This window comes from Typha angustifolia, chromosome 1 (assembly GCF_048772165.1).
Source record: "Typha angustifolia cultivar Huaian chromosome 1, ASM4877216v1, whole genome shotgun sequence".
NCBI classification, from domain to species: Eukaryota; Viridiplantae; Streptophyta; class Magnoliopsida; order Poales; family Typhaceae; genus Typha; species Typha angustifolia.
The window spans coordinates 5,389,671-5,414,614 of record NC_133239.1 but is presented as its reverse complement, the minus strand read 5'-3'; the positions used below and the strand labels follow the sequence as shown (position 1 = coordinate 5,414,614).

At 34.1% G+C, this 24,944-nt stretch overlaps 1 protein-coding gene across 1 annotated transcript; it reads left to right on the top strand.

Moving 5' to 3' along the window:
- Nucleotides 1-4,128: 4,128 nt before the first annotated feature.
- On the top strand, nucleotides 4,129-24,598 carry LOC140765581 (T-complex protein 1 subunit epsilon). Its single transcript, XM_073104740.1, has 9 exons — nucleotides 4,129-4,463; nucleotides 5,820-6,138; nucleotides 8,532-8,880; nucleotides 9,184-9,316; nucleotides 9,399-9,451; nucleotides 14,444-14,546; nucleotides 17,653-17,819; nucleotides 17,891-18,004; nucleotides 23,866-24,598. Exons 1-9 carry the CDS (start codon nucleotides 4,265-4,267, stop codon nucleotides 24,034-24,036), a joined length of 1,608 nt encoding a protein of 535 aa, XP_072960841.1. The 5' UTR covers nucleotides 4,129-4,264; the 3' UTR covers nucleotides 24,037-24,598.
- Nucleotides 24,599-24,944: the final 346 nt, after the last annotated feature.

Below are 24,944 nucleotides of genomic sequence, written 5' to 3'. Positions count from 1 at the left end.
GTCAAGAAAACCACAGTGAGAATCTTGATTGACACCGAGTCTACCCACAACTTCATCGACAAGAGGCTCCTTACAGAAGGGTTTGATATGACAATTAGAGATTGTACCACATTGCTAGCGGATTTATTTGTGGAGGTGTGGAATTGAAGGTGCAAGGCCAAACTTTCACATTGGATCTTTATCCATTGGCCTTGCAAGGTGCCAACATTGTTTTGGAGACTCAATGGCTTTAAAGCTTGGGGCCCGTAACATTTGATTTTTCAAACCTCACACTGACATTTCGGAGGAATGGTCGAAGGGTGCTGCTGGATGGAAATCAACCGCAGCAAGGGTTGACATTGCAACCACTTGTGGGTTTTTCTTGTGTAGGAGACCGAGCTCTACTATTGCAAATGGTTGTTGTTGAACCAGAACATCCACCACCAAGGGAAATAGCCGCTGACATGCAAGAGCTGCTGTAGGAGTTCAAGGATCTCTTTGAGGAACTCCGAGGACTACCGCCGACTCGTCGGCATGACCATCGCATCAAGATCATTCCAGGGGCTGAACCAGCAAATGTCCGGCCCTATCGATACCCGTATATTCAGAATGAAGAGATCAGTAAATTGGTGGTGGAAATGCTCGAGCAAGGGATTATCTAATTAGATAAAATTTATGGCATCATGATCTAAAACTTTTTTTATTCGAAGTTTCTTCATAATCGAAATCTATTTGCAGTGGAACGAAGAATTCATAGTTTAAGTATGAAATTCGTAGTTTAAGTATAAAATTTTGATAGTAATAGTTTTTTAAGTAGATACTATAATTTATTACAACATTAATTAAGTTCTCTTTTTAAAATATTGATTAAGTTTTATTTATTTATTTAAACTATCTCTAATTAATCTCTTACTGTATTAATGAAAGAGCATTTAGAGAGACTTGTATAGAAAAAAAATTAGGAGATAAAAAAAAATAGCAATAGCAAAAGAAGAAAAAGAAAAATAACAAAAAAGAAGACGAAGATGAAGAAGAAGAACCGACACAAGTATAAGAAGAAGAAGAAGAAGAAAAAGAATCGACACAAGTATAAGAAGAAGAAGAAGAAGAAGAAGAAGAAGGTACAGATCATTTCTCTCTTATGTAGTCCCTTTAATATTCTATACGTACTAAATGACAAAATGGCAAACTTGGAAGAAACTAAGGAAAAAAAGCCTCATCTGCAAATCAAAAACATATGTAACTCACAAAAATGAAAACCAAGTGACTTTTTGGTGCAAAAACCCATACATTTAATATTGCAATGTATCCAAGTTTGCTAGCTAATTATACCACGAGTTCAGCAATACAATTTCTCATGTACTTTAGTAAACATAGTATGTTATTTTCTTTTTTCTCATACTAAATACAGATGAATTATGTGAGATGTTGGTTGAGTGTAATGAGCTACTAGTGTAACAACCGTTTCCTAGAAACGTGCACGCCACAAGCTCTGAAAAATTTATAGACACACGGATATATATATTAAAACCTTAGGCATGATTTTCAACCCTTTGCTAAATGAAAAAAATATGGAATAATAATTAATGAGTAAAGCGAAAATGAACACCAAAATTTTTACATAAAAAAAATCTCAGATGGGTAAAAAATCATAAATCAAACTAATCACTAATAAACGTAGCAATTTAGAAGACTGACTTATAAATAACCCATTGATTTTTATTAGTTTATCTGACACAATCTTGATCGTTAGACCTCGTGATTCACTATTTCCTATGATTAATTTCCAATCTCACTACACGTTGAGATTGATTTTTCGTCTTTGTGACCCTTAAGATGAATCCTTTCAATATAGAAGATGAGTAAAAACCTCTATTAGTAAAAAATGTTGTTTCTTCAAAAACCTCTCTTCTAATCGATAACCAACGTGCTATAGGGTTAGGGCATCCTAACTCTTATATACCTTATAAAGATAATATTAAATATAAGTTAAATTAGGTCTCACGTAATCCCAAATCTTGCAAAGGTTGGTAACCTCGTTCAAATGCAAGTTGACCCAGTTCAAATGGCCTCCAAGTGCATTCAAACAACCAGAAACACTCCTCTATATATGCAAATGCCTTCGAACTTTATAGAGTGCATTCGAACAACCAAACGTGCTTCTTTACATATGCAAATGCCTTCGAACGCGCTTCGAATACGTTGATTAAATGCTTCAAATTTTATTAACACTTGTAGATATGTCTATATACATATATAAAAATATTTAAATTTTATACACATTTACCAACACTAAAGACCTAATAAGCTCACACGGCACGTTCGACACGCACTGCTACTTGGTTGGTTATCGACAATCACATAAATCATATATCAATACTATAATTATAAACGCCGATGAGATCAATGATTTATATTTAAAATAAAATATCTAAACTCTTTAGTGATTTACAATTATCGTAAAATGCTAAATTTATTAGTTTTTCTTCTAAGCTACAAAATAGCAACTCATATGTCAAAACATGCCTTATTCGCTTGAAGCCCTCGCCACTGGGCATCCTAAAACTTAACATCGATGACTCCTATATTGGCTGGAATGTCTTGGATGGCACAAGCTTCCTTTTTTGCTCTTTAATTGGAGAGCCCCTCCTTGTTAGTAGCCGCTAAGAATGATTTTGCTCTACTTTGACGGCTGAGATCGTTGCCCTTAAGGTAGCTCTCCTCACTTTCTGTTGTTGGGCTAGCTCTTCATCCACATTGAGGCTAACTCTTTGCTCCTCATCAACATCATCAACCGAATCCATCACCCTCCTTTGGCAGTCATCACTATTGTTGAAGAAATTCACCTTCTACTTTCCTTATTCCCTAGCTCTCAAATTTTCTATAACTATCACGAGACTAATCCTTACCACCTATGTTCACTCCATAGGCTACTATTATAATTGAGCCGAGCCTTATCCAAACCCACTAGGATGCATTTTACCCTCAAACCTTAAAGTGATTTTTGCACTTGTCATAGTTAATTAAAACATTCACTGTTCTTAAAAAAAGAAGCAAAGTTATACTTTTATTTCTAGTGATTTGGCTTAATTTTATAAAAATCCTATATATTTTCAACTAAAATACTTAACCCCCTATGGTTTTAACTAAAATGCAATTGTTAATTATTTTATCATATTTGATTAAATCAGATATCAAATTTGAAGACCCTTATTAGAAGACAAAGTTGTAGAAGATTAGATAAGCTTTCCTACACATCTTAAATAATACTGATAGAATTTAAAATGACAAAAATATGATATATATATTATATCTTTGTTACCTAAAATTCGTTTAGTATTATTTTAGATGTCTTAGAAAGTTTATCCAATTCTCTACAACTTTGTTTATAATAAGGATCTTTAAATTGGGTTTGATTAAATATGATGAAAAGGATAATGATTGCACTCAAGTTTATAAAGTGCTTAAGTACTTTAAAAATATATTATGGCTTTTTTAAATTGAGCTATGTAAGGGATATTTACAAATCACACTATACATTATAGCTATTTTATTATTCACACTCCATCTTTAGGGATTTTATAAGCCGACTCCTTATTTTCTCCTATAATTCTTATTTAATACCTTGACGTTATTTTAATTAACTAACGTCAACCAAGTTACTAAAATACCCCCACCATTCCTCTCTTTTTCTATATCCCTTCTCTTTTTCTGTATCCCTCCACCATCTTCCTCACCTACCTCTTTCACCGTCGCCGTTGCCGCCATCACCTTTCCTCATCTTTTCCGCTCTCCCTCGGTTTCCTCATTTTCTTCTTCTTTAATTCTTTTTCTTCTCCTTCTTTTACTGGAAGCGAAAAAGACGATGAAAAAAAGAGAGTAATTTAAGTATTTATAGATTATTTTATATATTATAATTAAATATGTTTTTAATACCGTCTAAGTTAACCCAGTACATTAAATGATAATTATAGAGGAAAAGGAAGGATCGGATTATAAAATCATCAAAAATAAGTGTAAATTATAAATAAATAAAATACAGGGTGTGATTCGTTAAAATCTCTAAATATAATTATAAAAAAAAGGTTTGGGCAGTGGACTACTAAGGTAAATATTAGTGTATAAGGAGGCCCATCAAAACTCGCATCCGCCACCATTTATAGGCAAGAACTCTTTTCCTTGTCGAACCTACGATTCCCTCTTCTTCTTGCGGCGTTCTCTTATTTTTAACCTCTCGCTTCTTTCAAGTCCTCGGAGGAAGCAGGGAAGAAAGAAGAAGGCGGCAATGGCGTTAGCGTTCGACGAGTTCGGGAGACCGTTCATAATACTTAAGGAGCAGGAGCAGAAGAGTCGGCTAAGAGGATTGGACGCGCAGAAGGCCAATATCGCTGCGGGGAAGGCCGTGGCTCGGATCCTTCGCACCTCCCTCGGCCCAAAGGGCATGGATAAGATTCTCCAAAGCCCCGATGGGGATGTTACTATCTGTTAGTATCCTTGATTACTTTCGATTTCCTGTGATTTTGGTTTATTTGGTTTTGTTTTGCTCTTCTGCGACTTGGGTTTGGTAAAAATTCGATTTTTGTGAAGCAAAGGTGGGATCTTGGTTTGGTTTTGGTGATGTTTGGAGGTTGCATTAGTGGGCATGAATAAGATACTTCAGAGAGGATGTCACCTTTAGTTAGTTCCCCGATTCCTTTCCTATTTATTGCGCTTTTTCTTTTCTTATTCCAGTTGAGTTTGATGGGAATTTGGGTATCGTGAAGGAAAGGTTGGGTTTTGGTGATGTTTGATAAGTTAGAGAAAATGCGGTATTCGTCGTTGTTGATTTCCTTTTTCTATTTTTTTTTTCCTAGTGAAATAGATTGGTGGCACCAAGGGCGTGAAGAAGAGCTTCACAGCGCTGATGGGGATGTCTCCCTCTGTTACTATTCTGACGATTCTATTTGTTCTGTTTGGGGAGTTGGATGTAGTTAAGGAAAGGTTGGATTTTGGGTTGTTCTTCTGTTATGTTTGTTTGCTTTCAGCAATGGGGTTTTCCTGTTTGTTGAGTACAGGGCGGATTTGAAATATTGGATTTTAAGTGTGATCTGACTTGTTCAGTAGGTTATGGTGGATATATGTATCTGAGGAATTATTAGAATTGCTGTGGGTATGTGGGTATTATTTATTTCCAGTTTCATCAAGGCCGTAAAATGTTTTTTCTTTCTGGATTCAGCTCAGTCGTTATTTGGATGTGGTAATTGGAAGCTTGAATTTTGGGTTAATTTTGGTGAGTCTTCCTTGGTTTGTAGAAATGGGGTTTTGGCTTTTTTTTTTTTCCTTCTTTTTTGATGGTTTAACAAAGAAGAAGAGGTGAGTTAGGTATCAGGTAGATGGTGTCGTTTTGGGATTTGAGGATGATCCGACTTATTTAGTAGGTCATGGCAATGGTGGATAAGTCTATCTGAGATATTCATAATAGTATGCATATGTGGGTTATGCTTGTTCCCAATTGCAGTTGGTCATAATTAGTAGTGAAGTTCATAATTAGTTTTATTTGTTTGTTTGTTATTTTATGGGGAATGAAAAGAGGTATACAGTGCAAAACAGGTTATATGTATAGGAGTTATGAACTAACCTGTTTATGCCCTAATTTCATGTAAATCTGATATATTTTGCGGATTTTATTATTTCTTATGCTGTTGATATCTTCTCTTTAGCTCCTCCATGATATTTTTATCCAGAAATAGAAGGGTGAGAGATCAAAAGTAACTGTTTATGCTGGCTATAGAGCTTTCGAATAAAAGCTATCACAAGTTTCAAAATTTTAAATTTAGTGCTCATTTTTCTTATGTTTGTAGCAAATGATGGTGCAACAATCTTGGAGCAAATGGACATCGACAATCAGATTGCTAAGCTGATGGTGGAGTTATCTCGTAGTCAAGACTATGAAATAGGTGATGGTACCACAGGAGTTGTAGTTATGGCTGGTGCACTTCTAGAACAGGCTGAGAAGCTTCTGGAACGTGGTATTCATCCTATTAGGATTGCTGAAGGTTATGAGATGGCCTCCAGGATTGCTGTCGAGCATCTTGAACGCATTTCTCAAAAGTTTGAATTTAGTGCAACTAATATAGAGCCTTTGGTGCAGACTTGTATGACAACATTGTCCTCAAAGATGTAAGTTTGCTTATAACTACTTCCATTTTTTTTGTGTGTGTGGAAAATAGGCATCACCTTCCCATCTTCATTATAAATTCCTTCTGGTTATTTGAATAACCCATCATGTTTCCTTTAGTTTTTTTTTTTTTTTTTTTTTGGTGGTTAGTCAAAGATGAAAATCTTAGTAGCATCTCCAGGACTCAAAAGTAATTGTGAATTTAGCTCTGGAATCAATAGTTATTTGCTGTTTTATGTCACAATGGTATCTTAGAATTTTATTTATCCCTTTTATACATGATCAACTGGATCTGTAATTAGTTTGATGGTCTTCCTTTTATGGGAGTTTGATGTGATTAGAGAACTTAAGAAAAATTTTTAGCATCTAAGTACTTGTATTGACAAGTTCTATAATTAAGAAAAGGTTATATATCTTATATAAGAAAAACCACAAGAACTAATAAAATGCCAAATCATGGGACTTATGTCGTGGAATGGCAAACTCAGCTAAAATAATAACAATGTAGATGTGTTGAGCTAGATTTAGAAGTACTAGTAGGGTGAAGTTGCTATAGTTATAAGGTGGTCATTTCGGAATATTGCTACAGAGTAATTTTCATGAAAAGTAAATTTTCTTCATAAATAGTGCTGTTTAATCTGCAAGCGCAAAATCTGCATCTGTTGAATTCTATCAACAGGTCAGAAAGCTTATATATAGCTTTTTTATTTCTTTTTTTTTTAATTTTCTCATTCACAAAATCTCATAAAATGTATTCTAGTATAATGTTGATGCCACGCATGAAAGAGAGAAGAAAGTATGAGGTACACAATATATCTTTTGTTTATCTATTGGATTCCTCAAATATAATTTAAATATCTATCTATATGATGAGTATTATATATTTAATAAAGATCATGAGGATGTCATGGAATAATGAAAGACTTTCTAATATATATATATATATATATATATATATATATATATATATTATTTCTATGATGAATTTAAAAATCTTTTCTTGTGAGAGCTATGTGGGTCAGTTAGGGTAGAGGAAAACTCATTTTCTTCTTCAAGTCTTGCCTCTTGCTTTCCTCTCTCCTGCAGGCCTTTAGTTGTGCTTTCGTTTCATTGAATTCAGGATAATAGAAACTTAGAAAGTCCCCCTAGCTGGTCCTTAATAAGAAACTTCAACACTATTTAGGGTTTCAAGATTGTTGAGCCTATATAAACTTTAAAGTAATGGCAATCTTTTCTCATGACCTTTGTAGCTTTTACTCAACTATAAACTACTTGAACATATTATCCAGTCAAGAGGTGAATTAGATAACTCTGCATCCATCTAACTAAATAAAAATTATACATACTATTATGTGCCCTTTGGGATTGGCAAGGCAAGTCCTCTTAGTGAGTATTGGAATCAGGATCGGTCATCTGAAAAAATAATATATATCAGCCGTACATCGGTTGATATGGTATTAAAAAATAAAAGTTACTCACGTCTGAAGCCTAAACTAAAGAAAGTGAGCGAGTTGGATCTCGTAAAATTTATGCTCATAAATTGCTATTACAAAAGTGAGATGAAGAGTATATCTCTCTCTCTCTCTCTCTCTCTCTTCATTGTTATTCTACAGCAGTAAGAAAATTGTAATGAAATAGTGGAAGATAAAGAGAGAGAAGAGAAATTAAAAAAGAAACACTCCCACAAGTTCACCAGAATACAGAGCAATCGGATATGCTATGTCAAGCGTGAGGGGTGGGGGGAGATTGTGTGTGTGAGAGAGAGAGAGTAAAGAAGGCAGCTGGGATATCAATTAATATATCCCCCAGGTTAGGTACATTTAGATCAGATCCGAATCTTTAAAAATAAAAACTCATTTAGGCCAATACAACTAATCCTTGATCCATTTGATATGGTCGAAACTGGTTGATACCAGTCTGGTTGCTTCCAAAATTACAAATCACTAAAACTAGGCAGATTTCATCCATTGTTTACATCTCTTTGAGTCATTGGATTAGCCTATCTTGCCAGCCAAACTCTAGTGGAACTTTAGAAGAAATTGTGATTTATCAACTTTTGTACATCTAGACTTTGAATTACAAATCTTAACTCATTCCTCTTAGATATGATAATTTTATGTAGTTAGTCTGGGCAAACTATCTAACTTTTGATTTCATAAGATTCTTTTCATATGTATAAACAAACTGTAAACTTTGTACTTTGAAGCAAATTTTATACGTAAAACATGAGGTAAGTTAATTGCTCATTAGAAAATCTAATGTTCTATAACTTATTTTTTGTTTACAGTTTCTAAGAGGCTCTTTTGTGGACATAAAAGAAATGTAATTCAGTTACCTGTTACATCTATCCTATAATCTGCTTACTTAATTGTTATTCACCATGTTTGTCCTGCAGTGTTAATCGCTGTAAGAGAATGTTAGCTGAGATTGCTGTTAAGGCAGTTCTAGCAGTTGCAGATTTAGAGAGGAAAGATGTAAATCTGGATTTGATCAAAGTAGAAGGGAAGGTTGGAGGAAAGCTGGAGGATACTGAGCTTATCTATGGAATTGTTGTTGACAAGGATATGAGCCATCCTCAGATGCCGAAGAGAATAGAAGATGCAAAAATTGCTATTCTCACTTGCCCGTTTGAGCCACCGAAGCCAAAGACAAAGCATAAGGTCGACATTGACACTGTGGAGAAGTTCCAAACTTTGCGCCATCAAGAGCAGAAGTACTTTGATGATATGGTTCAGAAATGCAAGGTAAAAATATTTGATGACACAGTTTTTCTGTTTAACAAAAGAACCATCTCTCTGTTGACTTGGTTCTTCCAGAGCAAACATTTGAATTCCATGGTAATGTTAGTTAAGTCTGTTCTTGAAATTTTACTAATTAACTTATTCTGTTTGCATACAGTCAACCTGATCTTTTATGACTAATTTCTTCAGCTGTTTCTGAAATTTTGTATGTTAAATGACTCGTAGAGTGGTTAAATTCTTGTAGGACGATGTGATGCTAAATCATCATCATTTTTGCTATCTTACTCCCCTTCAAATTCCGTGTAGGATGTGGGCACGACTCTAGTGATCTGTCAATGGGGTTTTGATGATGAAGCAAATCATTTGTTGATGCATAGGAATCTGCCGGCTGTTAGATGGGTTGGTGGTGTTGAGCTCGAGCTGATCGCAATTGCTACAGGTGTGGCTCATACTTAGTTTTCTTTTTTTGGCAGTGAAAGAATTTGGAAGGCCAAACATCTTACATATAGTTATATCTGCAGGTGGAAGAATAGTTCCGAGATTTCAAGAGTTGTCACCAGAAAAGCTAGGGAAGGTATGTCAGCCATAGTTCATGATTAAAAGGATAAATGTCAGCTTGAAATAAAGCAGCTATGATTTTGGTCTGAGTTCCTTTATACTGATAAGCCAAATTTCAAGAGCTTCCAGAAAAAAATCGAGGAACATAGTATCTCATTTTCATATTATTAGCCATCTATTATTGAGATGAAACTCGATACAAAATTAGAAGGTTCTCAGTTGGTAAATTTACACATTAAAAATTATGTATAATCTCTCTACTTGATCTTAATATTATTGAGTAGATTAAGGTATGAGGTTTTAGGCAAAGCTTATCTGGACCCGCTAGAATTGACGTTAAAGGCTTGCTTCTACTTTTTGGATTTCTTATCCCTTCCATTAGGTAATGACTTGGCACACATAGGAGTTAGGCATTGTGATTGAATTGAAATACATTATTTGTTTCTTGCCTTGTTGTATTCAACAGTTGAACTCAGTTATGATTTTGTGGTTCTTCCTTGAGGTTCAGGGAATTATCTGAACATTTCTGACGTAACTAATATTTACAATGCCTTCCATGTCGTATTTTTAGTTCTTTCTCTCATTTTGAGAGAAATGTAATTCCTAAATCATGTGATGCTGGAGTGGAAAAACACATCGAAATAGACATGCAATGCTAGTTGAAAGCTCATAGAATTAGTAAAACTTATAGAAAAGAAAGGGGTTCATGGTGATTGGAGAAAATGCACTGCATATCTTTTGAAAAGGAGTTTAACAGGCTTTCTTTGATCTAACCAATAGAGAGAAATGGACCTGATTCACCCTACATGACATTGCTCTCTGCAAATGTGTTTCCTTTCGTTCCTTTTGGTTGCTTATTAGGAATAGAAATTGGTTTATTAGTAGTCTTAAGAGCCTAATGGGGCCTACGTTTGTCTCTTTTTTTTTCTTAAGATGATAAATGTTTAAGTTGGAGTGCTTCTAATCCACGGTTTGGAGCAACATGTTTTTCTTTTCCTTCTGAAGAATACCGACTTTAGTGGGAACCAGCCTGAATTAGGCAACAGACTGATATTGGACTAGGCTATGCCCATGAATCACTCATGGCAGTCCTATTTTGGGTCATTTCAAGTTGTTTCAAATCAATGTTATTTGAAATGTTTCAAGACAATCCAATACAGCGAACTTGGGCAAGGAATAAAGACTTGAATAGGGAGAATTATGAGGGAGAAAGGAAAGACTGCAGAAGCAAGCTTGCTTTGGGCCAGCCAAGTCATGGGTAACAATGGTATGGATGGATTAAGGGCCTTGCATCACACAAGGCAGCTGAATTGACAATATGAACAAACTAGTGCAACGATGATTCTTAGGGGTGTGGTGGTTCAAGGAAAGAGATAATGATAAAGGGCGAATCCCTAACATCACACCTAGAGAAATTGACAAATGGTTGGTAGAGAAATCAATAGTTGTACATGTATTGCAATGATGCAGTTCTTACTGAATAGGTGGTTCTTACTGATTGTTAGAGGAAGAGGGCAGATAAAGATGGGAAAGCCTTAACTTCAAATCTTTAAATGCAAGGGGAAGTGCCTAATGTTGGTTAGAGAATAGATTTGGGGGGGGGGGACATCAAGTTATCTCACCATGCTACAGTTGGGGGGTATGATATCAATTCTCAACTGTTTTGGTTAAAGATCTAGGGATCGTCAATGACATTTAATAGCAACAATTCTTATGTGGGAGGTGGCTGCATATGTCCTCTTGCTAACTATATAGCGCAGTAAAATGAGTATGTAGTAATGGATGAGGAGCCCCAAAAAGGAATAAGAAAAATGAAGTTGAAAAACTTATTTAAGACCTGCTTATGTCTGAACTATGACATAGTTACCATGGTTTGAAGTTTCCATCTCAATTTTGGTCCTGGGAGAAAAGGAAACATGTTAGAGACCTGATTGTTGTAGTTTTGGTCTATTTGTAACATACAAGACTCAAAATATCTAAACAGTACTGAAAAGTTGAGAACAGAAGTTAAATAAAATAATGAAAACATTATAAAGACTCATATAGCATGATGTTAAGATATTGCTAGTATAAGGCCAATATGCTGAGATGAGAAGAGGAAAGCTGTGTTCATAAGGAGAGAGAGATGTGTTTGCAGTATCAAGTTATTTGCATTTGTGTTGAGGACGAGATTGTAGATTCTACTCTATGATTGTCAAGTATTATAATTAGTGATTTCTCATAAATTCTGAAATTGTTCTTGAATTATTCTCATCCTTTATGAAGGGTGTTAATGTTTAAAATAAAAAATATATGTAGGTTCCGTAAAGCTTTATCTATATGCAGATTTGAGTATGCATAGATTCTCTTTTTTGTTTTGTCTCCTTGTCATATCTTGAAGATTAGGTAGTCTAATTTCTTTCACACTGTGATGAAGATATAATTTGACTTAAAATCTTTTTTGTTATTGGTGTCAAATTTAATGCCTCATTCTATCTATAAATGACCACCATTCAGCTGAACTGTTATGGGATATAGCTTCAGCAACATTAATAGTACGAAATTGGCTAGCTATAAATTTATATTTCTCCATCTGAAATATAGTATTGAATATATTTTGAAAGAAATTGATTATTTTGAAACTTGAAATAAATAATAATAAAATTATTTAATTGAATAATAACTCATTTCTCTATCATAAAAGATTTGTTTATGAATATCATGTTCTAGTTTGCTAATTATTTTTCTAACTCCTAGCAAGACTTCAATATCATTATTGATATTTGTAAAGAATTGAAATCTTAGATTAAGAAAATATCTCGTAGAAATTTGTAAGTATTCAAATTTCAAAATATTTTAATAAAAGTAAATTAATGAACTAATACTTACTAGCAGCGTGTACATCTCTTTGTAGTTATTTATTCCATCAATTGAAAAATATAATTAACACTTTTAAAATAAGCAGTATTCACAAACTTTAAAAATATTGTCTCTATGCCTGAGTATACTAGAAAATTAATTATATTTTTTTGTTCTATGTAGTCTATCCATTACACATCAGTGTATAATCAAATTCATCATAATATTTTTAAAAGTCTCAATTTAATTGTGAAGCTAATTTACCTTTGAGTCAAAATATTTAGCACCAATATTTTTTGAACTAGGAAACGGGATATCATACCCTATTAATTGTGTATAGCTTTCACTACGGTGTGATAATAAAAGCTATCAACTACATTGAAAGGAATATTATTATAGAAGAAAAAAATTTAGAAATAATCCTACTAATATATTTCTTTATATATTTTATTCCTTTGAGAGTTGTCTTAGTAGTAGTTTGTGTACGACCTATTTTTTTTTCTAATGATACGTATTTATTGGCCTAATATTTTCAGACTCCACTGTAATGCTCGTAACACTAGGAATTTTAGAACTATTGCTCTCGTGTTCTCTTTCTCCCTGTGTATGAACTGATTTAGATTTTTGAAAGCTACCACCGTTGCTTCTTCTCATCTTCTCACCTCTTTATGTATTTCTGTTTTCTTTCATTACCATCTCTTTTTATCATCCTCCCCACTCTGCTCACTACTATCATCACTAATGTTTTAATAGTTATGTATTAATTTTTGATGAATCATTGAGTCTCTTCTTTGTACCGTTTGTTTATCCTTATTTTTACTTATTAGATGGGCCTTTGTCTTTTATCTTTCAAACTAACTTGAATGCAAGCTGCTATATTTACTTGTCTTCCAATCAAATATTCTTTCAAACAGTTGACACCATCACTCATTTCTTTTCCACACCAGTTGGATTAGACACGCTATTTGTCTTAGCTAACACAGATGCAATGGTGCCAACCAATGTTGGTATCTTATGACTTTTCTTTTGGAAGCATTTTAATTTTAATGTAAATACCTAAAGAGAGATCAAATTAAAAATATAATTCAGCAAAAATTTAATTTAATCTCAAATTCAGCAAATATTTAATCTCAATTTCAGCAAATTTTTATTCACAATTTCAGCAAATTAAATAATTTAGTAAATATTTAATCTCAAATTCAGCAAATTAAATAACTCAACAAATATTTAATCTCAATTTCAGCAAATTAATTAATTCAGCAAATATTTAATCTCAATTTCAGCTAATTAAATAATTCAGAAGATATTTAATTATAATTTCAGAAAATTAAATAATTTAGCAAAGAACAATTTGGATTCCGAAAAGTTATTACGTGAAAAAAAAATCGATAAGCAAGAGAGAATAAAAAGAAGAGATTAGACAGAATAAAACCAAAAGAAAAAAAACTTCCACTGAATTTCACTGAAAAGAACTTAGAGAGAGAGTGAAAGAAAATAAAAAAGTGAAAAATTATAGTGCAGTGAGGAAGAAAAAGAGAGTGAAAGGAATTAAAAAACTGAGAGAAATATAGAAATAAAATTAAAAAATTATATGTCAGAGTTTGTCGGAGTTTGCTGGAGTTAAATCTGCGTTGCCTGGGATTGCCAGAGCTAAGATCTCTCTGTTAGAAATAATGATTATGGTAAGAAGAGAAATGGAGAAAGAGAGTGAGAAGAAAAGAGTGAAAGAGAGAAAGAGAGAGTTTTGAGTCCCCGGGTCAGATTCATTATGGATCTGGCCTAGTTTAACCAAAACCCGCCAATCCAGCGAATCATTGAACCCCTGGTAGTATTGTTTGGGTCAGAAGTTGTCCATTTTCCTAAAAGGATTTAGTAATGAAGAGTCGAGTTAGTAGGTTTAGGTCAATTGATTTGAAGAATACTCAAAGTTGCTTCAGAAAATATTTGTCGATGTTTTATTATCTGTCATTAATTAAATTGTATAGCTGTTCATTGGTGCTTCGGCAAAATTGCCTAACTTTATCACATGAGATATTTCGTATTTTAGTTACCATAATAACTTAAGCATTGATGTGGTTCAAGATAGCTTCTTATTTTTTATGCACAAACGATACCATATACTTGGTACTTTTCTGAAGAGACTTGTCCTTTGTTTGCTGTTCTTAACCAGGCTGGATTAGTTCGAGAGAAGTCTTTTGGAACCACAAAAGATCGAATGTTGTACATTGAACAGTGTGCAAATTCCAGGGCCGTGACAATTTTTATCCGTGGTGGTATGTTCACATGGTCTATTCCTTTGCTTAACTGTTATCCCATCCAATGTCTGCCTTCTGCTTGTGTATTTATGTTACAGAGTACTGTATTGCGAAATTATAATGTCTCTCAGTTGGTGATTGTGTACTGTATAATGTATTTTATGCTCTAAGCCGAAAGCTACAAGTGCTTATTCAGGTTTAGTTATCCTAATTCAGTGAGATCTAGCCTTCCTTTTTCCTTTAAATTAAAAGGTTCGGCTAATGTTGGGAAAGGTAAAGCTAATTTTTCCTCTCTTGTGAAAACTTTATACATTATCAGACCTATTTATCTTCTCTAACTAGTCCGATTTACAGAAAGCACAAAAACTGAACTCTATTTAGTATTTACTAGTCCATTTTGGTATGTCTTTGCATCTGATCTACATTTATAAGTGGTTTTGTTTTGTATTCTATTGTTATAGTAGGCTAGCTAATTTGACAGTCTTATTGGTGATTCAGAATTTGGAACTTGAGTATATGTCCCATTGTCTTTGGGATATTCTCATAATCCTAGTGACAAACTTTACATTATATATGGCTTCGTCGTACTTTACACTTCTACGGTTACATTACTTGAACTACACTGCAGTATCACTTACTACTTTTAATCCTTTTCTTGTTACAAAATGCCTCCTGAACTATGGATCTCTATTGATATACTCCTTTGTTATTTTGTTCTGAGTATCTTTAATGATTTTGTTGATGTGGCACACATTTATCTTTAGACTTTTTATGTACTAAACAACTCTAGAATGGGGGAAAATTTTCTCTTCTTATCTTCCCCACCTTGACTTTTCTTCTACATATGGAGAGGGTGAGAGGCTCTATGTTTTTCCTCTCAGTTCTTTTTTTTCTTCCTCCCTCCCTCTTCTCTCTCTCACCCCCTCCTTCCTCCCTCTCTTCCCTCCCGCCTTCCCTTCTACTTTGGATTAGTAGAACCCACCTCCTTTTATCTTCCCTCTTTTATACATCCTCACATTTGATCCAACATTATCCTTCTACCATTAGAAATGTGGAGAAGTTCTCTATATTTTTCCTCCATCACTTTTTACATTCCTCTTCCACTCCCCCATCTCTCAGACAAGCAAATCCACTTCCTATCATCCTTCCTCATATAACACTTATCTCAAACAGTAGCTCGACAATTCTTCTTCCATTAAGAGGGTGAGGATCTCAAATTTTCCCTCCTTCCTTACCTCTCACTCTCTTCCTTCCCCCTTCCATCTCTCCTTAGGTAAACAAAGATGACTCTTCTTCCCTTTTAGAAAAGGTCATATCTAATGAAGGGTGTAACAGTAACCATGTCACTAATTTCTCTATAGGAGAAATTCTTCCATGTGTTGCTGGATCCTGTCGCGAGTTAATGCATTCGGCCATTGGCATTGCAGTAGCAGTCACAATCAATCACTTGTCTTAATCAGTTGAATTTTGCGTGTTTGCATTAAATATCCTAAATTTTGAATATAGTCCTATCCAATATAGGTTTGTAGAAACTATATCAAATTACTTCATAAAATATCCGAAAAGTAATATACTATTATTATGACCTTAAGTAGATTGAATGCTAAACTTGCAATGCTGGTGCTCAATGTAAATTGGCTTTCTACTCTCTGGTGCTATTTGAAATGTAATATTTACTTAGTGAATGGATGATTAAACAGCCCATAAAATCCACTAGTGAAATATTTGCGATATTCAGATATTAAGATGTTAAGACTTAAGATTTGCCAAGATAACACTGGTTGGCACACTAAGATGGCATATGAAATTATAAATATGTACAGATACATCTGGATGAAACAATTGAGTCATTTAGGAATGCTAAGAATATGGTGCATAACTAGTTACCAGGTTCTTGGTGAAATTTCCAAGCTTGCTTATGGGATCTAATTCATATAAAATGGAGAGAACAACAAGTCTGAAGTAAAGTTAGCCAATTAGTATATTGGTATTGGGGGATGCATATATCAAATGTTGCTGCTTAGTTTGCCTGAAATGGGAACTGGACAATGCTGGGAATCTGCAGGTGCAAAAGGAGGTGCTTCCTTATTCAGTACGCAAAAGGAGCAATATTCCTGGTTTGATAGGCTGTAAAAGAACATCTATTTGAAAATTAGATACAATGGATGTATTCTGGAAGGATTATAGTCCCTTGAAGTATGATTTAGTTTTGGTCTTTTACTATTCTTGGTTGGTTTATTGTTGTCTTTAAGTTACATGACTTAGATTTTAGGACATAATGGTTTGGATTTGACTTAATGGTGTCAAAATCCATTTTCATAATCTTGATTCAACCGCATGCAAAAAAAAGTGGAGAAGGTTGAGGGATGGTTCAATTCCTGTAAAGAGTCATACAAAGTCTGCTTTGGCCTTCTTTATCCTTTGAATTTCTACCTTAGTTGCTTCTTGTTTACTGCAAACTTAAGTGAACGGACCACAGATACTGCTGACTTCCTTCTATTTGAGGTGCACTATAACTACAACCCTTTCTGAGTTGTTAATATTATTTTCCTTGCAATTAGATTCCTCAGAAAATAGTTGAACCATCTTGAGTACCTTTTATTTTCGTACTTGCATCACTGTCATGTGTTATTTGGATCTACCTATTAAAACTCTGTCAAGCTGAGGAGATTGATCAGCGGAGAGGCATTTGAAATTTCTATTGAATTAATAAAAATCTTTTCTGACATGCCGCATTCAGAACTTTGGGAGGTATTGTTATGAGAAATTGTGGTTCAATAAATGTACAACAACTAATAGCTCTGTTGAGAGCAATTTGGTGATCTTATTTTCTGTTCTTTTTACTGGCCTCACCTTCTATAAACCTTGACATCGATCATACCATCTTTTATGCTTTTTCTATGTTTAGATGCACAATTCGTATGTACTCACTTCAGGTTCTATGAGCATGCTTCCTAATGTAAAACACCATAGTGACCATACAATCTTTCAATGTAAGGATGTTGGTGCATCTGATCTGAAGTATGCTTGTGATTCTCAAATTCTCCCATCTTGCTTTTCAAACAACTTTTTCAAGGAGGTAAGATCTAATGCTACTAACCATGATAAAACTGTGATGTTGAAGGTAACAAAATGATGATTGAGGAGACTAAGCGGAGCCTTCATGATGCACTTTGTGTGGCAAGGAATTTGATTCGTCACAATTCTATAGTCTATGGTGGTGGCTCAGCTGAGATTTCTTGCTCACTTGCTGTTGAAGCTGCTGCAGATAGATACCCTGGAGTTGAGCAGGTAATATTTAGGCAACTTATCATATGTTGTTTAAAAGTGGTTGACTAAACTTTCTTCTTTCCTGCATGCAGTATGCTATCAGATCCTTTGCTGAGGCTTTAGATTCAGTCCCAATGGCTTTAGCAGAGAACAGTGGATTGTCACCTATTGATACACTCACTGCAGTCAAATCTGAACAAATTAAGGTACATTCTACATAAGTTTGTAGTAGCTTCTTACTGTGTAAATGCTGCTGGTTTGACTAGCTGTGCTTTTAATCGCTTGTTCAGAGGATTCTTTTTTTCATTGCTTCTATTTCTGATATTTGGGCAGTTTTGGCTTTTATTTTCCTTTGCAAAAGTAACCAAACTTGCTGGACCTTAATACCCTTGTAATGTGATTAATAATTGAGAGAGAGAGGAATGGGTTATTGGACAAGTGTATTTAGTGCAAGTTTGCAACACATTGTAGAAGTAACAATAGCTGGGCAGCTAATTATTTTTCTTATACTGTTTCATGCCTTAAGCTTTTGCTTCATTTTCCTCCTCTCAGCAACCTATGTAAAGAACCTTTCTAGTATTGGTCACTATGGCTGCTAAGGACTTTTAGTACAATATTCTTGATTGATTTCTTAAATATATGGATTTGTTATCTGAAAATTGTTAATTTGTTCCCAAAAGGTGTGTTTTATAAAAGAAAAAACCAAAATCACATTGTTAAGAATTGTGATCATCCTTATACTATAAAGCATGGATACGGATACGGATACGGATATGGGATACGAATACGATACTATACGATATGGATATTGGGATACGGCAAATTCTCAAAAAATAGGATACGATACGTCTAGGATACGGCAATTAAAAAATTATATAAAAATATTATATTCTAATGACAATCTATACATATATATGTACAAAAAGAAATTTATATTTTTAATAACAACATATACATAATATTGCATCTAATATTTCAATACATCTATGATGCAAATTTAGTATGAATGCAATGTTTTAGAGAACAATCGACCCAAACAAGTAACTAAAATAAAATATAGTAAGCAATAACCGATAAGAAGTTAATTGATTAAAAGGATCACTACTAGATGGAAGGAGAGAAAACCACTCAGATACGGCAGTAGCTTCCTTAACTCTCAAATAGGTACGTTGATAGTAGAAAGACCTAAAATATGGTGTAAGGAAAGACTTTAGAGTTTAAGTTTACCAATAAATGAAATAGTAGTGCTTTTACTTTGAAAACTAAGTCCTCTTCACGTCTGGGCACCCAAAGATTCTCTTTCACTACTGGAATCTTTTGGACAGCAGCAATAACCAACGAAAAAGTAGAGGTTGAAGAAGAAGAGAGGTTTAGAAAGGAAGTAGAAGAGATTAGAGAAGAATCTTAAGACAGAGTAGGAGAAAGGGAGAGAAAGAAAGAGAGAGAAGAAGAAGACCACAGGGGAGAAAGTGAGAGATCTCAAATAAATCTTATTCCAACTTGTCCTTGTTTCTCATGCAATAACCCTTAAATAGATTTACAACTTTAATTCTAGCTGATTCTAATAGAAACTTATTTCTTAATAGGACTCTAATTGATCATCTTACCTAAATTGATTAATCCAATTTAGGTAATAAATCAATGTGGACATCCCCCACATATAAGCTTACCATAACTATCAATTGAGATTCTAATAGGAATTCATTTCCTAATAGGATCCTAATTGATTAAACCTTACCTAAATTAACTAACCCAATTTAGGTAATAACTCAATACGGACATCCCCCGCATATAGGTTATCATATCTGTCAATTGACTAATTCAATTGATTATTTGAAATAAAAAATCAATAATTAGACCAAAATTAGACTCAAGTAATTCTATTTTGGTCAAATTGAAGATGATGCCCACATCAATCTATTATCTACATAAGCATTTAATAGCAAAAATGAAGGTAATAGATATCAAAGACAATTAGACAAAGAATACATCAACATTTAACAAATAATGCACTAAAATGAGAATAGTAGATATTATTGCATTCCATATGAGCAACTCATAGACTCATAGGTCATTGCACTAAAGTTTATAAAGTATCCACTAACATTTCACAATTTGTATGACACCAAAATGAGAGTAGTCATAAGTCAGTAGTGTAATTGACAATGACATTAATTATTCATTTCCATCTAAGTTATTCTCCTCGTTGCCTTCATCAGTGAATACAATAGCTTCCAAATCAGGTTCATCAAACGAGAGGTCAGCAACTTCAGGAATACCCGCTCCATTGAATGAATTAAATGAATCTCCTACAACATTCCACATTTTGGTCTCCCCCTTCACATACTCAGTCGATATTTTAGAGAGAAGATGGAGATTGTTATGGACAAAAACTAAATCTTTTGCTCATTATGGAGTGATCTTGTTTCTTTTCATTGAGTGAATAAATGAATATGTGTTCCAATTCCTCTCACAATATGATGATGAACACGGTTGCCCAAGTAATTTAAGTGCTAAATTCTGAAGTTTAGATGCAAAAGCACCATGAATGATCCACCACTTCTTCGGATCAAGAATATCTCTATCTTCAATAGAGTCATGGTTATCAAAACCCTCTGTTGTAGTTGAAAAATTGGCATACTCATTATTTATAATTCTCCTCTCTTCTTCGTATGGAAAGAACCTCTTCAAACACTTCTTCGTTTGAATACTGAGCCTCTATAAGCATCTCTACTGACTTACAAACAGGGGCATTATCATGGTTATCAAAACCCTCTGTTGTAGTTGAAAAATTGGCATACTCATTATTTATAATTCTCCTCTCTTCTTCGTATGGAAAGAACCTCTTCAAACACTTTTTCGTTTGAATACTGAGCCTCTATAAGCATCTCTACTGACTTACAAACAGGGGCATTATCAGCAATGACTTGCACCATATTTTGTGCTCTAACATCTTCAATTACTTTACTGATCAAGCTAGATATAAAGAATTTATCTTTGCACTCCCCCTCACAGTTTACAGCTCTCAAAAATATGGGATCACTCTTAGTCACTACCAAAAAATTGATAAGAGGTTTATTTTGTGCATCTGTCCGGCCATTACACACAATGCTAACCCCTTTTTCCCTTCATGTGTCCTTAATGGATTATAATAACCTTTCAATGTTTGCCCTTTCTTGTTGCAGAAGTGTGGTTCTCGATATATTATATCTAGGAGACAAATAACCTGCTATTTGACTGTTAGTTGCAACAGTATAAGGCTTAACATAATATGGGTTCCTAGCAAGATGAAAAGGTAACCCAGCAAAGTAAAATATTCTAGCAATTTCACTGTGTAATTAATTACGAGAAGCCATATTAAATTACTTCTCAAGAGCTGTTTCTCCAAACCTTCTCTTCTTTGATCCATAGGGCATGTTAGAAGAAGTTGCAAGGGGCATACTAGAAGTTCCATGTTGAGTTGACATTAGCAATGGTACTGACTTTGGCATGGAGTTTATTTTTAACTCAGTTTGCTCCATTATCCTTTTCATCTCCATAATATGCTGACTATTTACTTTAGGGTATAGTTTGATTCCACATTCTCTAATTCTCATCACATGAGTCTTTACTCTATAATAAGATCCTTTAATTGCACTGAATCCTCATATTCCCTCCTCCTCCTATTTTTTCTAATTTTGTTATATATTTCAAAAGCAGAACATTCTCATCTACCGCCATACTACTAGTACTAGAACTCATACTTTCAATAGCCATTCATCTGTGATAAAAATAAAACAGAGAAATTCTAAGTTCTTACATTGTACTAATCTAACTGTTAGTATTAGTTATAACTGCCATACTAATATTTAAGAAGATGAATTCACGTCATTCAAATCAACTATAACAAGCTAATCTAGGAGTTTAATAAAGCAATAAATCTGAAAATTCAGAATTGTAATACTTAAGCAACTAGAGAGGGTTTAAAGCAATAAATCTTTGAAAATTCAGACATGCAATACTTAAGTGATCATATAGAATTAATTAAACTGTAAATAAGGCAAAGAAGAAAAGGAAAAAAAATCAGAGAAGAAATCTGCACAATTTCAAAGAAAAAAAATTTAGAGAAGGGAGAAAAAAAACTGAGAAAAGTAAAGGAATAAAAAAAGAAAAAAAAATGAGGAAAGTAACTTAAAACAGAATGTAAGAAGGGGAAAGTGGAAGAAATCAAATGGAAAATTGAGAGAAGAAATCGAGGAAAAACTGAGAAGAAATTGAAGGAAAAAAGAGCTAGTTCGTCGTGGTCGAGAGAGGGAGTAGCGTCGTCGAGAGAGGAAGGGGAGCGGCGTCACCGAGAGAGAGAGAGAGAGAGAGAGAGAGAGAGAGAGAGAGAGAGAGAGAGAGAGGAGGGAGCGAGAGAGAGAGAGAGAGAGAGAGAGAGAGAGAGAGAGAGAGAGGGAGAGAGAGAGAGAGGGAGGGAGGGAGGGAGGGAGGGAGGGAGGGAGAGAGAGAGAGAGCGGGGGGCACGGGAAGGGGAGAACAAATTTAATTAAACGCAAAACGTATTCAGCCGTATCCACCCCGTATTGGAAAAAAAATTTAATTATTTAAATTTAGGATACTCCGAAAATGTATCGGATACGGATACTCCACCCAAAATGGAGTATCGGTGCTTCCCAGTCCTTGTATAACAAGGTCGTACTTTTTAAAAATAAATCTAGACCAATGACCGTGGATGAGTAACATATTATTTGGAGTTAATCAACAATTTTTTTTTGTAATTGACACTTTAAGCACACAATCTACTCCCAAGAGTTTAAAATCTGTAGACAAAGTGTGGGATCCACAGTTTAAGAGGAATATTCTTACTCACATGTGCAGATTCCACACATATATGAGCAAATTTGCATTGTTGTGTGGATTTAGACTGTTTTGTGCAGATTAGCACTATTATATGAGGATTATGGCAGACAGTATCTATTAAAGCCAATCAATATATGCAAATCATGTAAGTTATGAGCATTGGAGATTAAAAATATAATTATTAATTTTTCTTTTTCTCAGAAAGTGTCCCATAAAGAAAATATTCTTTGATCACCCTCAGATCTTTAATTTGCAATATTTCTTCATTTCCGACATCTTGTCTTGTTGATAATTTCATCTTCATATTCTCCCTTTTCTATTTTTTTATGAGAAAGCTTACTCCATAAGAAGATACAGTGGAGGAACATCATCTTTTTTCTCATCATTACATCATTTTCCACATGAGATAAAAAGCTCCTCCTCCATTGAAGTTGAGAGAAGGGTAGGATGACAGAGCGTAGCTATGATGGACAATACTAGAGAAGGGTTGTTGGGAAGAGGAAGAAGATAATATTATAGAAGGGAAAAATCGAACAATTGTAAGAAAAAGAATTAAGTACTTAACTCATCATTTGACAAGTTAGGCCTTAAATGTGTTTGTACTTTAGCATATTTCTTTCTTAATCACCAGACCACAAGGGTATTATGGTTAAGTAAAAGATAATTGGTCTCCCTTGTAGGTGCAAAAGAAAATTGTGTGGTTTCCTAAAAGAAGATTTGCTTTGCCTTTTGATGCAAATTACCCTGATATTTGTGTAAAGTTGTCTAAAAGTTTCTAATATGCAATCTGGATTTTTGCCCTTCCATATGTTATATTTAAATTTTTGGTACTGAAATTTATTCTGTACTCTAGTGGTTTTGTCATCCTTTATTTTTGTGATATTATCTTATTTAAGGTGTGAACACGGTTGGATACATAAAAATATATTGGCTGACATAGCTTACTGCCACTCTAGTGTGCGGGGTCTTGCAGGCAGAGCATCTAAACAGATGTTTAAGAATCATTTGGTTTTGCTCTTTTCTTTAATATTTTTCAGTCTATATTTAGATTCATAATATCTGCACTTTGATTACATATCAAGGTTTTCCAGTTGGTTTGCATCCAATTACCATTGGTTCATGCCAAATCTGATAAATTTGCTAGTTTCTGTTCATATGATCCTTGTGGAATATATATATCATGAACTTGATATGATTTTGTTAATTGTTTGACTGGTTGATGCAGGAGAACAATCCATTCTGTGGCATCGATTGCAATGATGTTGGGACAAATGACATGAAAGAGCAGAATGTTTTCGAGACCCTCATTGGGAAAAAGCAGCAAGTTATGTTGGCAACGCAGGTTGTAAAAATGATCCTAAAGATCGACGACGTGATCACACCATCTGAGTATTGATTGATTTGATTTGAGAAGAATTTTGTATGGATAGCTATACTTCTATTTACAGCGTGTCATAGTTCTTCATTAAACATATCGACCAGCGTCCTCAGCATCTTGCCTTTTTTAGCGTCAAGTGACCCGTCTTACTGCTTATCAAACTTCAGATTTACTCTTGGACTTGTAAATCTCTCTCATGTATCATGAGTCCTGCTGGATGTGGTGGAATCGAAATTGTTACTGCATTTTCTTATGAACTGATGCTACAAGTGATTGTGATCTTCTCTACCTGGAGAGATCTTTCTTTCAGAAATGGACCAGAGGGACAAGTTAATTACTGGCTCTCTAAGTTTTGTAGGAATTTGCTACATATTTTAGTAGTTGGATGCTTTAAATGCATGGCTTCCAGCATTTTAGAATTAAGCTGCTACCTTCCTTTTGTTTTTGGAACTTAAGTTTTGCCTTCTGAACAACTTCAGGTATCATGAGAATGTTTCCTAACACATATACACATATATAACCTCTTATTTGTAGTGATACAAGAATGTTTTGAGGGATGTAATGATAAGATGATATTATAATCTTAATTTATTGGAGGATAAAATTGAAGTTTTGACTAATCTGCTGTTCCTTCCAAGATTTGTTACTCCCTATTATAGTCTTTTAAACTATTTCACAGTTGTTGCCAAGTTTCTCCCTACTATACTCATATATTTATATATATATTTGGATTCAAATTTAAGAACATTGATAAGATATGATCTCTTTTAAGCATTTAACCATGTAGTTTAATCAGACCCATTAAGTTCAAATCTCAAAAGATATTGCTATTAACTTAGGACTATAAAAACACTTTCACCAAAGCAACTCTATCTACTTTATTAGTTAATAGCTTGAAAACTATAACAAAATTATAATATTTTTAC

What these genes read in the sequence shown, in the direction of transcription:
- LOC140765581 (XM_073104740.1), top strand. Translation starts at nt 4,265, where the DNA reads ATGGCGTTAGCGTTCGACGAGTTCGGGAGACCGTTCATAATACTTAAG. An exon ending in CGATGGGGATGTTACTATCT is followed by an intron (nt 4,464 to 5,819) that starts GTTAGTATCCTT and finishes TTATGTTTGTAG; the next exon opens with CAAATGATGGTGCAACAATC. An exon ending in ACAACATTGTCCTCAAAGAT is followed by an intron (nt 6,139 to 8,531) that starts GTAAGTTTGCTT and finishes TTTGTCCTGCAG; the next exon opens with TGTTAATCGCTGTAAGAGAA.